Genomic DNA, 18,034 nt, shown 5'->3' on the forward strand with positions numbered 1-18,034 from the left:
ACATGGACTCTCAAGGTGAACTCCATGAACCGATTAGAGGCTTTGAAATGTGGCTTCACCGGAGAATGCTGAGAATTCTGTGGATAGATTTAGACAGAGAATCCCCCGGGACTTTACAACAGCTGCGGGTGGATGGTGGGCTTAAGGATCTCCCCTCAATGTTATTTAATCTATGTGAAGCTAATTGTTATTTCAGTCTATATTTGATTGCTCTCCCGCTCTGTCCTATATATGAACCGGGACAATTACACGTTAATTAATATATTCCGCTTTTTTCAAATTTGTTGACCAATTAGTAACCTATCTATAAATATAAGTTAGTACATCACAACAAAGAATATTAATCAAAAAAGTAATTAATCGTTCATTAAAGCCGAAAAAAATGTTTTTGTAAGGTGCGGATCTGAAAAGACGCCACGGAACCTCTAAAACGGATCCCAGTAAGTGGGTGGGGGCTTTCAATGTTGATTTTTGTGAAGTTAACGAGCTGAAACCTTATTTGGTGAAAGTTAGATGCGTCTGACTGAATTATTTAAAATTTAACACGTGAAAACATTATTTAAGCTTTAATACATATAAGTGTATGTTGATCAATTCTAAATTAACCTTGGAGGCCCACGCGCGCTTAATTGTGTCGGTGAGTGTAACAGTGTGATATTAATTTGGGTATCTGGACCCTCAAACGTCGACGGTAACGAAGCCGCTGATGAATTGGAGAGGCTGGGAGCTGAGACAGCCCCAATAGGCTCTAAACCCTACTGTGGGTTGAGCTAGAAGGTAATGAGCTTAGGTCACGGGCCAGGAAGCAGAGTGAAATGCTCTGGCAAAAAGTACCAGGTCAGCAACGTGCGAAGGAACAGATAAAATGGTACTAGCATGGTTTTGCTTTTGACCTAATAAAGCTCAGCCAAAATCGAGTGAGGGTTATCACTAGAGCCAACAAACACCGCGCTAGAATGAACCTTTCCGAAACTTCTAGATGTAGGTTCTGCAGTGCAGATGAGGAAACACCTATATACATTGATGTGATCATGGGAGACCACTGGATAAACCTGAGGATGTTAAAAAACTCGCCTCCTGCCTAATAGCCCGATACTTTACGGATCTGTAAACTGAATGAAAATGTAAACTCTCGCCTTCCACACAGTAGCCAGGCTCTTTAAGACCTGGGCTTGGAGGGCGAGAACTATTCACGAGGACCCGTTACAACAAATCTGCACAGGTCGCAGTGACGTCAGGAGCTTGCATAGCACGGACCCCCACCACTAAGAATAAGAATAATGTTGATCTTAATAACTCTCAGGGGTGGTATTCTAAACGCAAAAGTGCGCGTAGAAAACGCATTTTCAACGCGTATTTACATATTAAATTAACGCTGACGGAGCGATCTCTACGCGCGCAATTTCGTTCAGAGTACCAGCCCTGGGTTGGTATTAAGAGTGAACAAGTTTGGATTTTGTCTAAGGGAAGAGAGCATTGCAGGAGACTGCTGCGAAATATTGCACAGATTATATACTATTAAGTGTGTTGTCCAGATGTTTATTGAAATATATGTTTATGTAATATTATTTAATTTTTATTTTTGCTATTGTTTAATAATGTACATTTTTGTACATGCTTCCACTTTCCATAATGTTGTATCCCAACTCAACACAGAGCTCTTGGCCTCATAGAGTTTGATATGCTATTAATTTATTTTTTGTAATATATATATATATATATATATATATTTTACAATATTTTGATGGTGTAAAGTCAATAAATTAGAACTAAATATTAAAAAATGCAAAATAATGTCATTTCATAGAACAAAACAACCAATTTCCTTCGAGTACCTATTAGAAAACTCCAAAATTGATGTAGTCAAGTCCATCATAGATTTGGGAGTTGTTTTGGACTATAAACTGACATACAACGAGCATATAGATAATACAGTAAATAAATCACTGAAATTACTTGGCTTCATTAACAGAATATCCTCTGATTTTACTAATGTCCGTACAATCAAAACTCTTTATTGCTCAACTGTTCGCCCTCTTCTAGAATATACCTCCGTGGTCTGGTCTCCATTCTATGTCAATCGCATAAATCACATTGAATCAGTCCAACATCGCTTCGAAAAATAGCGTGGATGCTCGGACTAGAGAGAGATAATTATTCTTATGCTGAAATAGAGTCAATGTTAAATATTTCTAGTCTACAAAAACGTAGAACTAATATTGACTCCATATATATGTTCGGCATACTAAATGGTATAATCGATGTTCCATCATTACTGGGACAAGTAAAATTCAATATTCCGACTCGTAGATTGAGAAACAATAAAGTATTGTTCATCGATCAGCATAGAACGAACTATGGCCTAAATTCTCCAATGACCCGTCTTTGTCGTATTGTTATCTCAAGACAAGATCTGGACTTTTTTGGTTTAAGTTTACAACGATTTAAACGAGCACTAAATAAATAGTCCAGATCTTGTCTCGATGTCCCTTATGTTTGTCAATGCTTCTTTCTTTTTTTAAAATGTTTTAAACTATTCTTTTATTGTAATATTTAAACCTTATAAATTGTATACATGGACAATGTCCGTTAATAAATAAATAAATAAATTTGTCCATTTTTTGTAGACGACGACTGGATTCAACTCCCCGGGGAGCTGTTTATATTAACATATTACAACAGAGATGAATAACATTTTAGAGAAGGTAATTTAGAAGTCTAGGCATTTACAAGGCATATGTATGAATAAATCAATTTAAAAAACAAAAAATAAGATTAACGCAAAATTCATCACTAGATCGGTACCGGAACATGGTATCAACGAAAAGGCGGACTGTAAACGAATAACTAATTTCGTTCAGTTTTGTGATAGAGAAATATTTGAAGAAAGGATAGGAACATGGAATAGATACCTACCTTTGATATGTTGTGAATTTTCTTCAATCTTAACCACTGGGTGATAAAATGCACCATGAATTGTAACGATGTTTACAACGACGCGCGACGAATCCAAAAATTTCTTATGCCATTTTGTGTGGTGTCAAAATGTTAAAATTTTTTATTCCAAATCCAAATCTTCTAATTTTGAATTTCTTATATCTTGATGTTAGGTAGGTACCATAAGGATGGGTCGAGGAAGGATGGGAAAGAAAGGTAATTGGCCAGGAAAAACATTGATAAATGCTGTTATTTACTTAACACACGGTGATAATGTTTTTTTTCAATTCAAAGAAAAAATAATTTTGCCCCGATACAAGGTGAGCCAGGTAATTAGCTAAAAACATGTCAACAGGTATTAAGGCTGTAGTCTGTCTGGTAAAACGCACGCAAAATATCGTTTTCAGTGAGGACAGGTATGGAGGTCATGAAAACGTAAATAAGATGTTGTTTTAAATAGAATATTACAACCAGAATATACTTCTTTTTTTTAAAAAAAGGAAATACGATTCTATAAAAAAAGGTTTCAACTAAAATATTTCTTTTTTTTTAAAAGTATTACCGAATGCATAATTTTACGTAGAAATAAAGGGAAAATGTCACAAAAATGTATGCGATTTAAAATGATTGTATTTCTTTTCAACATCAAAAAAATAAAATTTGGCTTCAGCCACTTTCATGTTCAAATCATTATCTTCAAATTATTACTGAAAATTTTAGTTCAATACTTAGTCTTTATTGAGATCCCAGATACCTGAGTTTAGTCTAAATTTGAAATGGCGTAATCTGCCGGCCTAAAAGTAATTATATTTTAGTTACATTAAACTTTTAAGTATATTGTTTAACAGAAATACCTTTAAAAAATATTGTTTTTATCTAATTTATGTTTTTTTATTATTGCGCATTTTTTTATTTTTTTTAAAGGAATAACCCGCTAAGCCTCTATTTTGAGGCTTGTCAGCAGGTGGGATAGAGGGGATATGGAAGAAGGTAATGAAAAATACACCACAACACCCAGACCAATTGAGAAAAAAATCTTTCTTGGATTTTTTTCTTGCAGCTGGCGGGAATCGAACCCGCGACGCCAGTTTCACAGATAGCCGTCTAACCAACTGCGCCACGGCGCCTGTTTAAAAAAAACTTTCGTTTTGAAATGGCAAAATCGTATGATTTCCTCATTTTGCGTGCGTTTTACCAGACTACAGCCTTAAATGAAATAATAAATAAATAAATAAGTGAGCATTTAGCTTTATATTTTTAATTCAAAAAATTCGAAATTACATCGGAAATTTAACATAAAAAAATATATTTTGCCGGGAAAACATGATACAGGTAAACAATTCTCTCTGCGCACAGAACCAATAATGGCGAAAACGAAGTAAATCTCTCAAATAAGTTCCAACAAGTTTCGGTAAACAAATTCCACTTTCTCGTGTTCTCCCGCTTCCCCCGCTACCCCCGCTTCTCCCGCCCACCCCACGGCCAACCAGAAATGGTAGTTTAAAATTTAAACGCCTTTACTCCTAGCTCTACATGCCGGGAGATCATATCCGCGCAACAGGTGGTTAAATCTATACGGGATTTTCCCTGTAAACATATTTTTGGCTCTTACAAAGGGATAAAGGAAAATTTGCCTCGAGGAAATCCTAATAAATTTTAATAAAACCAGTTTGCCTTTTGACTTTTCAGCTGTGAGTAAAAAGATTAATGCGTATTTAAAAAAAAAAAAACTAATAAAACACAGAATTAAGAATAGTCCAGAAACCGCATACGCACATCAAAGAGAAGGCGACTAAACTACTCATAAATTAGTAGGTTTACGTTTTGACCCATTAGTTTCTTTGTAGACGTCGCTCAGTACGCAACTCCTGATTTGAATTCAACTATGCCGTGTTGTATCCTTTTAAAGTGTAAAAATACTGCTAGGATCTTAAAGAAACAGGATTCAATCACATTTCATGTGTAATTAGCAAATGAATATGTATGTAACAAATGCATTACTTAAAAATTGAATTATTTTTCAATCTGTCAGATTGTCGAAGAAACAAAATGAACATTTCGTTAGTGTTGCCAGGGAAGTATTTTTTTTTACCCTACTTTGCTCATCTAATGAGAGAACTAATGAAAATTGGATCTGGGATTAAACAACTCTATCGTGGACATTTGACCGACATTTTGATTAAAACATCAAATATTATTTTACATGATATAAAAAATATCCGTTTTATGTCAAATAAAATTTGTTTTATATTTTAAGTTTAAAGTTCATTAATTACTCTTATCAAATGACCCTTTATTTATCTACTCTGTTGTGTAAATCAATATTTCGTATTGTGTAAATAAAATTTTAGAGAAATTAACAGATTGCTTTTTTTTACCTTAAATTTGTATTATAATTATATTTTTTCCCATCGTGCAACATTACGCGGCGACATCGCGAATGCGCACGGTAAAAGTGGGGCATAGTGAGGGAATTATTGGGCATAATCTGATGTATTCAAATATGATTCTACGCTCCTTCTGGACTATTCTTAATTATATGTAATAAAACAAGGAAATAATCATACATGATATATATTTATTACACGTACTGTGATCGTAGAATCATACAATTGTTGTTGATCGCGCCACTTGCCCGTTGGCAGATAACCGCTCGTAATTTTATAATTCGCTTCTGGTTCGCGGAATGTGTTAACTTTATGCTTTGCACTGAACCCTAACTACAATGAATGCAATTTCCATCTTTTATATATATATATATATATATATATATATATGGACCCCTGTATTTAGTAGCCTTACGTGTCATGTACAAGGCTAGGGTACTCGTAAAAATCGTTTTTGTTTGTCTTGGAAATGGGATGATCGATCACTGATTTTGGTTTATTACCTTTATGAGTCCAATCACCATTGCTGCAAAGTTCAAGAACAATGGCGCGTGATAACTACTTTTAACTACAGTGTGGATATCTGTTAAGGGTATTCCATCTTTCCTGCATTCTGCTTCAAGATTATGGCGTTGTCAACTGAAGAATGGGCACTTAAAATAACAGATGTTCGATACTCTGTGAAGAAATATCATCGCATGGACAATAGTCATCAATTCCTTCATTTAAACCTATATAGGTAACTTCTCATAGCTCCGTGTCCGGTAAAATTTGGGCCGTTTCGAAAGTAATTGGTGATGACGACGGAAGTTTGCTGCATCAGCCAGCGTTGGGTTTTGTGATTTTACCTGTAGAAGAAGCGCGGTGACGATCCTCCCAACGCCGCACAGTGTTTTGACCCATACAAGCTACAAGATAAAAAGTCACTTTTGAATTCTTAAACGATGACGTCATGGGGGCATTACCAGATAGTTAGTGTGACGATTGTAAGCCTAATTGGGGTGAATAATGCTTAGGGTGATTCATACCAGAATATGAAAGTCGGATAATTGGTTTTTGAAAGCCTAATTACATTTATTTACATTTTGGCGTCCGACGTGTAACGGTTGTTTATCAAGTTTAAAGTTTTTTATTTCGATTTAAAAAAAAATGGAAGCTATTTTGGAAGGTATGTTGTATGGTTTTTTTTTAAATATTTTAATGTATTTCATTTAGGTATTTAAAAAAACAATAATTTAACTTATGTATTTTTCAGTAGTTAAAAAAATATCAATTTCTAACTTCTCGAGAATTTATCTCGGAGAGTATATCAAAGTAGCAAAATATTATTTTTATTTTTCAATAGACCAATTTATTGTTAATTCATTACAGTTTCGATATTTTACCGCACGAAGTTGCATCTATCTTATTTTGTTATTTTACAGGTACCAGATACGAGATTTCCAGGCAAGAATTGTACGTAATGTGGAAGAGTTTGACGAAGAAAGAAAGGCTTCAAGGAGTGTTAAATAATATTGTTAGTAAATTTGATGTCGGTGAACTCGGTGCAAGTGGTGAAAAACTGTTAAAAAATCAAATTAAGCTTATTTGTTTAAATATAAGCAGAAAATGGACCGAATCTGGCTGTAAACTATATAGATTTGTTAAAAAAAAAAATTGAGTGGCTCTGGATATGTGAAAACTTTCGACAAAGTCCTTCAGTAGACATGAATGAACCATCTACGTCTACTGGAAGGCCCGCAAAGGATTTTGGGGCATGCAGTGATCAGGGCAAAAGGACAAAAGTGCGTGATTTAGTGAGTACGAAGACATCTGAAGAACTTTCGTTTGCCACGCAGGTATCTATTCGAGCATCAGGAAAACGCACAGTTGCCGATCTCCTTAAGAAAATTTTGAAAGCTACTCCCAATGAAGTAGTAAAAATACGTAGGGAACGTCAACAAGTAAACAAACAGCGGGCATTGACAATTGAGGAAGCGCTAAGTTTATACGTTGACTGTAAATTATCTTCGCATTCCTACAAAGTTATGCGTAAAAATGCCATAAAAACCGGACACAACATATATCCGGCATTTTATAGTTTAAGAAATGCAAAAAAAGCATGTTGCCTGAGCGAGGAATTTGTCAAAATAACGGAAACTAGTGCAGAAATCCAGCTACAAGTGATTTTAAATCATACGGTGGAACGATTGCTAAATGTAGAATCAGAAGTCTTAAAAGAAAGAGTTCCTTCAGGTTCTGTACTGACTCTTATATGCAAGTGGGGTGGAGATGGAAGCTCGGGACATAGTAATTATAAACAGAAATTTCACACAGAGCATGCAATAGATGAATTTTTATTTATTATGTCATTCGTTCCAATACAACTAAGGCTTAATGATGACCCTAATATAGTAATTTGGCAAAATTTAAGCCCTTCCTCAACCTCTTGTTGTCGTCCTATTAAATTTATTTTCGCCAAAGAAACTGATATTCTTACTAAGTCTGAAATCGAAAAACTTCAAGATGCAATTAAAAAACTTGAAAATTTTAATGTTAATATTGGAGGTGTAGTATTGTCCATAAAATTTAAAATGCTTTTAACAATGGTAGATGGTAAAATTTGCAACGTTTTGGCTGAAAATAAGTCAACCATGTCCTGTTATATTTGTGGCGCCAAACCCAGTGAAATGAACTCTATTAGTATTAATAGAGTTTTTCGACAAGAATTTTATTCCTTTGGCTTATCTACATTACATGCTCTTTTTATATTTCTCAAAACACATCTATTTGAAAATCACTTATAACATTTTTTTTATTTAAAAACCTTTAAGTTTTATCATCATCATACCATATCCGCTCCCTATGTGGAGCATATGGATTCCATAATCTGCCTCCGGCCAAGCGATCGACCTCCCGTACATCCTCCCAAGTTAAGTCCACGTACCGCAACTCTGACGCAAACTGCCCACAAATTGTCAACAGTGGACGACCAGGACGCCAAGAACCTGATGCCTTGTAACATAGGCAAGCATGGTTAAGGCTCTCGGAAGGCATACGTAGTACATGGCCTTGCCAGCCAAAACGCCTTGGATGACAGTAGATACCAAGGGTTGCTGTGTCCGTTGCCTCACTTCTGTGTTCCTTACAATGCCAAACTTTTAAGTTTATTTAAACCCTTTCAGTTATCATGTTTAACATATTAAAATCAGCTGTAAAATGGTTATTCTGACAAAACAAGTGAAGGCAGATTAGTTCTCTCGGGTGAAATCTTTATTTTATGCCTAAGTATCTAATATAATTTTCAATGATTTATTTTATAGGTTGACCGATTTATCAGTCAATAGAATTAAAGTAATAATTTCAATTATTTATGATCCTTAAATACATTATTGGATGCAGATATCAATTTCCAGAAAATTTATTTCGTTTATTAAATAACAAAATGTGACATATTTTTTATAAAATGAATTATTATTACATATTTAATAAAAAAAACCTCTTTTTAGGATTAAATGAATCGCATACGTGAGTTAAAAGTACATTCAGAATTTTTAGTTTCTAGCTTGTATGAAACGAAACACTGTGCGCCGCTGCGTATTTTGTTTTATACATTCCCACCTTGCACTGGGGTGGGGTTCTGGTACCTCGTTGTTTGTAACTTGTCTCGCGGCAGTCGGGATCAGATCAGATCGTGGGGTCATGAAGGAGGGGCACTTGAGATGGTTTCTTAATTATATTTACTTCACGACATAGCGCATAAAGTAACTGGCTCGCGATCGCGGTGAGAAGTGAAAATTATTTGAGCACATGAATCCTGACAGTTCGGTTCTATTAACAATTGTTCTTATGTTATATGCATTTGAGTAATTTTGAATAATTAACATGTTGGGCCGGAGACAAAAATGTAGTACCTACCCACAGTAAGAATCGAGACATTGTAACCCGAGCCCAGTATGCAGCAAATAAATCCAACAAAGTAAAAATAGTAAAAATAAATGTGGCGTAACCAGTTGTAAATAATTATTTTGTTCTAACAATGTACATTAGGGTGGACCGATATTTTTTTTTCCGAATTTTGAAATGAAAGTGGTCTAAAAAGTTGCCTTTTGGATCACTCGGAACGTAAAAAATATTTTATACTACTTTTAGCCCTCAACCAGAGCTTGAAATTTTCGAAAAAGTCTATTTTTTGCGCTAAACCGGCTGCCATTTTGTATTCAAGAAAATCAGTCCAATAAAATTTTATAATGCGCATTAAACCTTATTAAATAAGCGTCTAAGGGCGTGAGTTGCACTTTGTTTTGTAATAAATGGGTAGCATCGTTTTACTGAGCCATTGTTTTCGTCAATATTAACCAGACGCTTGACGGAATCAGTTCCGCGGAGTGTAAACTTTTTGCGTTTCGGTAGTTTTAAAACGTGTTCGAATTCGTAATGTGATTAAATTTTATCTTTACTAACAAAAAATAATTTTATCGATATTGATAATTAACAAAATGTTCAGACAGAGATAAACTTCAAACCTCGGTTGAGGGCCAAAAGTAGTACGGAATATTTTTTTAAATATTTTTTATTAAAATGCAACTTATTACACCCTTTTCACTTTGATGTCTAAAAAAATAAAAAAACTTTACACATCTAAGGTTGTGTGGGCAACCAGACTTAAAAAAAATCATTTAATCTTGTCTTATACATAATTTATTTTTTTATTGTATTATTAAAAAAACCAAATGCATGCATTATTTATAATTTGTCAAAGTAAAAAACATTCCAACTGTTGTGCAGATTTGATTATTCACCCTTTTCACAAAAGTGCTTTTATCTCAGTTTCACTTTTCTATGGCTGGCTGCTTTCTGCATAGCTACGTACAATTTAGTCAACTTGATTTCATTTTTCAAGATTTTTACCCGAATTTTCACACTATTATTTCTCAAGTTCTTTACGTTTGTATAAATGTATGACGGAAGAGAAATTTTTAGTTTAATGTCACTGCATAAAATAGTCAACGAGGTTTCATGTACCACACAGACGTACAAGGCAAAAAATGTTATTTCTGAAAGAAAACTGTCGAACCAACGCAATTATAGCCATCGAGTCGAAAATACTCGTCCGAGATTTTGGTTATACGAGTATTTTTTAATTTTTAATTTAATTTTATTTTATAAGGTAATTCAACAAAGATACATACTAGAAAACATACAATTTGAAAGAATTCGTCGATACAATTTTACATGCATATATATCTTCAATTATAGAATTACACAAAATGGATTTATACATTAAGTTGTAATACATATTTTTTTTATACAGGATACAATGCAATAAAAAATAAGTTGTACGTGTGTACTTATTGAATAAGATTTATTCCTAAGAGATTATTCGCAAAAGCTGAGAGAGTATCATGAAAAATGACAATTTTATTGTTTCGGCAGTATATATTATATTCCCGACACATGCGGGACATAGGTGTGTGGTATGTAGCATTATTTGAAAACAAAGGCAGTTTAAATATTTCCCGATGTCTGAGTGTTCTCAATCCCGCATTTATATGTATTTTATTTAGGAGGTTAGGATCTACTTTGTAGTTTAATACTTTATACAGAAATTTTATATCGAAAACAACGCGGCGTTTTATTCTGATAACTGATTCTCTGGAATTAAAATGAAAAAGAGTTAGAAGTTGCTCGTAATTTGGATTTGAACGTGGGTTAGAAATTTGGAACTTATACAAAAGGTACTTTAAAAACTTTTTTTGAACAGATTCTATTGAATTTATATGATTTTGAAATTGCGGACTCCATACGGATGAGGCATACTCAAGATTACTGCGAATCAAACTCATATATAGACATATGACAGTTTCCGGTTTTTTAAAGGGTTTGGTTACTCTCTTTAGGAACCCCAGTAGCTTAAGTGACTTACGAGTTATGTAATTTATATTATATTATTACACACACATAACTGTTTTTCATCCGCCTGGACACAGAAAACAGAGTTAAAAGCGATCACGAACCAGCCAATACAAAGCGATCCGCTCTGTAAATGCCTAAACATTATTATTGATTTATCTGCGAAGTTCTTCGTCTCTTAAAATATGTCGATCTTAATTAACACTATTGCTCGCAGCACTTGCTTTGTGTCCTTTGGGATTTTCCCATATTATACAATTTCGTTTTGTTAAAAGACAACAATTATTAAAACATGTTTCTAAAAATATCTAGAATAGATATTCCCCCTCAAATGAGTTCCCCGCATCTCCGCTGAATTATTAATAAATCTGAATAAACCCCCATGGAAGGTTAGTTTCAATGCTTTTAAATATAGCCATTTTACATTCTCAAAATACTGTTAAATAATTAATAAAAAGAGAAAACATAAATTGTACTTATTTTTGTATACAATCGTTTCTTAGCGACGTAACATTGTTATTCGAAAAAATAAAAGGTGAATTTTATTTTTTCATTTGAAAAAGTGTAACTTAACACTTTTCATTGTAGTTTATTAAGACGTAAATACCTCGCTTTTATATTTAACATTAAAAATATATTATAAGCTAGGCATCGAGACAACTACACCCTACGTTACAAGTCTTCTATTTGTTTTCTGTTAAATTCAACACCTTAACTCTTTTTCAATTAACCCCTGAAAACTTTATTAATTATTTACCGTTCTGTAGGTTCTTTTCTGGCCGGCGTGTTTACCAGCTCTCCCCTCAAGGTCCACATGGACGGTGTAAATAATGTCGAAGAAGTTTTCCACGACGGCCACTTTTCTGTACACGGGATCCTGGTAAGCGGCATTCTGAAACAAAAAGAAAAGTTTCTTTAGTGGGTTGCAGAGACATCTATAAAACAGTGGCTAAAGTATTGTCAAAGTCGGGACGCAAACCCAAATAAAGAAGTTTTCCTCGAACGGTTCCGCTATTTGTCGATAGATGGCAGTACTGACTTAAAACGCAAATTTTCTCGAAAATTTTCGGCATTTTACAAAACACATTAATTTCTTTTTAGACAAAAGTGAACTTCTATAAGTATCGAATAACAAATATTTTACTAAATATATGTACCTTAATTTAATTTGAGGATTATTAAAAATAACAAGGGTAAAAATATACTATAGTGAATTATACAACTTAAATATTCGTAAGAAACATATCCATACTAAAATTCTTAAAAACACAAATAAGTAGTAGATACAAATCTCATTTTTCACCGTTTTTCACTAGTGGCGATTTTTTCAATTTTTTCATAATTTGCATTCTCAAAGTCAAGAAACGAAGAATTGTTCATTTGAACATTTATTATACAGGCAGAATGGTGAATGTTACACAGTGTGTAAAGTGGCCACTCAAACCAGCCAATGACAGGTCATAAGCCCTATAGATACCTAGACTTCTGTATTATTTTCTCTAAAATGTTCTCTATCTCTGTTGTAATTTGTTAATACTGACAACTCCGTAGGGGGTTGAATCTCTTGTCTACAAAAATTTGGACAAACTCAAACAATTGTTGGCGTTCCAAATTTTTGGTTTAATTTTTAGTTGGGTTTTTAGTTTAACAACAAACGTGTAGCGGACGGTTTTGGTTTACGCTTGCAATTTTCGACCCGAGTACCTACGACCGGTTGTATTGCTGTAATATGTAGCTAACTTCGTAGTAAATAATCATATAATAGTTTTCCCCGTATGGGCGTAGACAGTGGCGGGTTATTACTCTAGGCAACGTCTGAAATTTTTATTTTTTTAATTTCTATACTTCTTCATAGTATGTTTTCCTAGTATGTAGGTGAAATAATTCAATTAGATATCTCACCCGCATAAATAAAGGTTTTAGCTCTTTAACTTCACAAACATTAACAGACGAAAGAATTGAAGGAATATGGATGTTCAAATATGGGCAGAATGGTGAATGTTACACAGTGTGTAAAGTGGCCACTCAAACCAGCCAATGACAAGTCATAAGTCCTGTAGATACCTGGACTTCTACATTTTTTTCTCTAAAATGTTCTCCATATCTGTTGTAATATGTTAATACTGACAGCTCCGTAGGGGGTTGAATCTCTTGTCTACAAAAATTTAGACAAACTCAAAATATTGTTAACAATAAATCAGTTAAAACAAAACATTGTACGGGAAATTAACGCCCTCCCACGGGCAACTTTTCGACGAGTTTTTTTGTCAATTTGTGATGGTGTAACTCACTTGGACAATAAACTTTTTAAAACTTAGATATTATTCAAATTTCCATTCATTGTAGTTTCTGAAAAATTAAATAAAACATTTGAAAGTTCTACAATTATTGAATTATTGGTAATTGAAACTAGGTATACATTTAAGGCCCACCCTATATGAAATAAGTTGTTTTTTTTGTCATGTACCACTATATTTTTCATAATTTATTTACCAACTAATTTCGGCAAAAACTCCGTGCCTTCGTACAGGGTTAATTACAAACTAAATTACCACAAAATTATTTTTATAAAAAAACTTATTTCATATTATTAATATTCTAACTTGTGGTCAAACATTTGAATTAATTTTAGGTAGGTTAAATACCTACTGATTACGAAAATATTTTATGTTACAACTTAAAATATTTTCTTAACCTTATTCAGTGTAAGTAATGGATGCTTATTAAAATGCATGTCGTGTTGGTTTTATATTTTTGTGCAACAACTATGGTGAAGGGGTATAGTGGGTTTTGCATGTTGGTTTCATTGGTGTCTCGACGAAGAGACATAGTTACATTTACATATATACATACATATATATATATATATATATACATACCAAAATTCTCTTGAAAGAGTCCAAAAAAATTCTTGCGGTATATAAATTTTAAACTTAGAATCAGCCATGAATTTTTAAATTACGATTTTTTACTAAAAACATGAAATTTTTTAAAACTTAACGATAGAAGAAAAATTATAGACCTTTTAAATTTATTCAAAATTGTAAATTCAATATGGGATTGCCCCGAACTATTATCTCTCATCAACTTCAGGGAGCCTGGAAGAATGACTATACAGGTGCCACCGTTTTGTAGCAACAATTCACGGACAGTGTATACTTGTAATGCCGTATTAAATAGACTTCATGAACTCGGCAATAGTTATTTCCACGTATCTGATATATTTAGTGTAGGGTATTGTTCCTATAGAACAAACCTTTTAAACTTTTTCAAAGATGGTGAATGGTAATTATATTTATTTATTCATGCATTTCATAATATATATATATATACATACAGTTTTTTGTTCACTTTGCCTAGCTGTGTGAAACAGTAATTATGATTTTCTTGTTGCTTTACTGTTGAATGTTTTATTATTTAAACTTTCTACTGAATATGCTGTATAATTTTTAGGTTAATTTTTTTAATATAAATCTTGTATAATTTTTCGTTTAATTTTTTTTTTATAAATCAAAGGCAGATTTGCCGTTTATGTTTATATAAGATAAAATAAAATAATACATATACATACATACATATTCAAATATACAAAATAATGGAATCATTGAAATCATAATTGAGATATGATTTATGGAGTAAGAAATTAAAGTAAATGCCAAATAACAGATATAATATCATGTTTTGGCAGAAGGCTTTAATAAAGGAAAAAAGGGACTGTACCTATGTACTTATGTACGAAGTAAGAAATCTAAAGGAAATTCTTAAATTCTAAAGAGAGGTTTCCCTCACCGCAAAATGTGTAAAATTTTCTCGAACAATCGTTTACAAATCCATCAATTTCGAATCTGGCACACATTTTGCCGGCAGATAGATCCATCCGCGTCCGCCCTGGCGGTGTAATTAGCGCGCCCGGGGGGGGCGGATCGCCCACCGCCCGCCCGGGCGGGCGGGGGCCGCCGCGCGGGCGGAGCCGCAACAGGTGGCGGCATCGGGCGCCAGGGGGGCAGAACTCGTAGGGGGTGCGCTCTCGGCGGGAAGTGTTCGGGAAACGTGGAAACTTTCACAATAGGTGAGACTGCGAGATTAATGACTATTGAATCGGGAAAGAACACTTTATGATACCCGGGTACAAATAATATTATATAAGAGGTTTTATCGATCACATGCGGGTGGTAGTTTGTGGTTTATCGTCACGGGTCTGTTTCTCTAACGTCTCATACCATGTCTTTATCGGCCTCTTTCGACGTCTGCGTCACAGTGGCGAAAGGAATAAAGTAAAGTTGCCACTTGTTTTGGAATAAAATCGACTCAACCGGCTTTCGGTCACTATATATTTGTCCGCGTTAGGTCTTTCACACAGCAATATAAACACAACACTGATAGCGTCGCTTCCGTACTGACGCGGAACCTAAATTCCCTGAGTAACAAAGAGAGCGATGTAATGGTTTTGTCCTATTTCCACCCGAATTTGCATGTTTTTTAAAGCAAAAAAGATGGATTATGTTCATTGAAGTCGTTTTATGATCCTCACTCATTTTAAGTTTTTTTTTTTTAGTTAAGTCGTTTTCGTTCTAAAGGTGCGATATATACGACCTAAGCCAATTACAACAGTTACATCAAGAAACAGAACAAAAAGAACATAAAACTATGTAGCAAAGACTATACAATAATCGTATACAATATATTTATAAACACGATAAATATTATTTATTTTAAAGAAACAATTTTAAAGAAACAAACAGTCGACATAATAACATTAAAAAAAATACATATTATTAAATTATGTTACAACAAAAAAGTGTGTTTATGTGTATTTGTATGAGATTAAGTGTAGATGTGTGTTTATGTGTATTAGTGTGGGAGTAAGAGTTCAGGTGTGTTTAAATGTGAGCATCATTAAATAGTAAGTGGGATCGTATCGCAGCTAGAAATAATAAGTTTTAATTTATTTTTAAATAAATTAAGGGCATGTAAAATATATCAATAGATGAAAAAAAAGCATTATAGTTAAAGCAAGAACGATAGATGAAAGAGTATTGTGCATAGTTAGTGCTACAGACTGGCAGATGGAACAAATACTTATTTCTTTTCACGCGAAAGGGGACATTGAGATTGATTTTGGAGATTAGGTTAAAAGAGTCTACTTTATTATTTAATAATTTATGTAAATACCATAATTCAGATACAGTGCGTCTATTTTCAAGGGTAAAACATCAATTTTGTTTGGCAGATTGGCTGTAAGTACAAAGCGTTTTATTGTTTTTATAATGTAGGTATTTAAAAATTTTTCGTTGAACATTTTCAATCCTTTCTATGTTTGTTATGTATTGCGGGCTCCACACGACGGATGCAAACTCCAAATTTACTGCGTACAAAAGTGTTATATAAAGTTTGTATTTGAGTATATGTATTTGGTTTTTTAAAAGGATTGGAAATTTTTAAAATGAAGCCCAGCATTTGGTAGGCTTTTTCAACCATAGAATTTATGTGAGACCCAAACAGCAATCTATTATCAAGAACAACTCCGAAGTCTCTTATCTCGCTACACCGTGATATGGAATTTTCTTTGATTGTATAATTGTGCGTAAAAAAAATTGTACTTTTAGTAAATGTCATTGAATAACATTTTGAGGTTTTAATGTACAATTGATTTTTATTACAGTAATCAAATAGACGATTAAGATCTTCTTGGATACTTACACATTGAGATATATCGTTGACATTGGCAAAGATCTTGGCATCATCGGCAAAAAGTAGAAATTGAGAAAATTCAAAGCAGTGATTTATATCATTAATATAGAGAAAATAAAATATAAGACTTCGAATAAATAAATAAATAAGACTTTGAGCTAAATCATGCTAATCTATCTTCATCCCACACTGTTGGGTCGATTTCTCAAAAAAATAATTATGGTTAAGTTGATTATCGTAGCTGCTATAAATGTGTTTTTTACAAGAACATAATATTTTTAATGGTTTTTTTGCGTCCATTTTTTACACGCGAATCGTCACGAATATTGGGCGTGGGTTACTTCAAGGAACCTGCTCCGCGAGTTAGCTGTTAGTTACTATTTACTATACGTGATAGCAATTCGCGCGTGCCACATGGACACATTTTTACAAGCATTATAATAAAATTAAAGAAATATTTCTTAATTTACATTTTACCAAATAAACTTTTCAGATTTCAAGTAGAAACGTGGGTCGTGTTCATTTTACTAAAAAATATCCACACCATTTTAAAACGAAATATGAACAAAAATGTTCAGCATTAATGATTAGTAAAATTTGTGGACTTTGAAATCTACAACAGACCATCACGCCGGTCCCCATATCACTATGTCTTTTCATACAGATCTCGCTTACCCTACATTCATACATCTTCGCATGCACGCGCGCTGATTATTCTGACGTTTGGCATGTCCATCTTCAAGTAATCGTTGGAATTTTTTTTAAATTAATAAATTTCACAAAGAGTACATGTTTTTGTAAAATTCTAAACACATCTACTTTTACACATCTAGTAAATGTTATCACTGTAACTCTCCAAAAAAAGAGACTAACTCTTGTGCTTGGAGAGTGACTTACACTGTTTTAGTTGTTTATTTATAAGAGCTTATTTGATTTTAAATACGAGTACATGAGAAAGAAAAATAAAAACATAGGACATACAAAGAAAAAACATAAAACAATAATACATTCATGCTAATTAAAATTTAATGTTGTTTTTACACGTGTATCTGAGTGACTTATTCATCTAAAATTCTTTTATTTTTTCTTCTTTATAAATTTAAATAATATAATTTATTTTATAAAGA

The 18,034-nt window shown here is 33.3% G+C and overlaps 1 protein-coding gene across 1 annotated transcript in view; it reads right to left on the bottom strand.

Annotated features, from left to right (window-relative positions):
- The window catches only part of LOC148285156 (nucleolar protein 4), a 332,949-nt gene that overhangs the window by 212,965 nt on the left and 101,950 nt on the right, over positions 1-18,034 (bottom strand). Inside the window, 1 exon segment of the mRNA XM_088229441.1 lies at positions 11,974-12,108. Coding sequence (XP_088085567.1) covers positions 11,974-12,108 — 135 coding nt within the window.

This window comes from Micrasema longulum, unplaced genomic scaffold (genome assembly GCF_059751315.1).
Source record: "Micrasema longulum isolate JH-2025_06_02 unplaced genomic scaffold, ASM5975131v1 h1tg000054l, whole genome shotgun sequence".
In the NCBI taxonomy this organism is placed as follows: Eukaryota; Metazoa; Arthropoda; class Insecta; order Trichoptera; family Brachycentridae; genus Micrasema; species Micrasema longulum.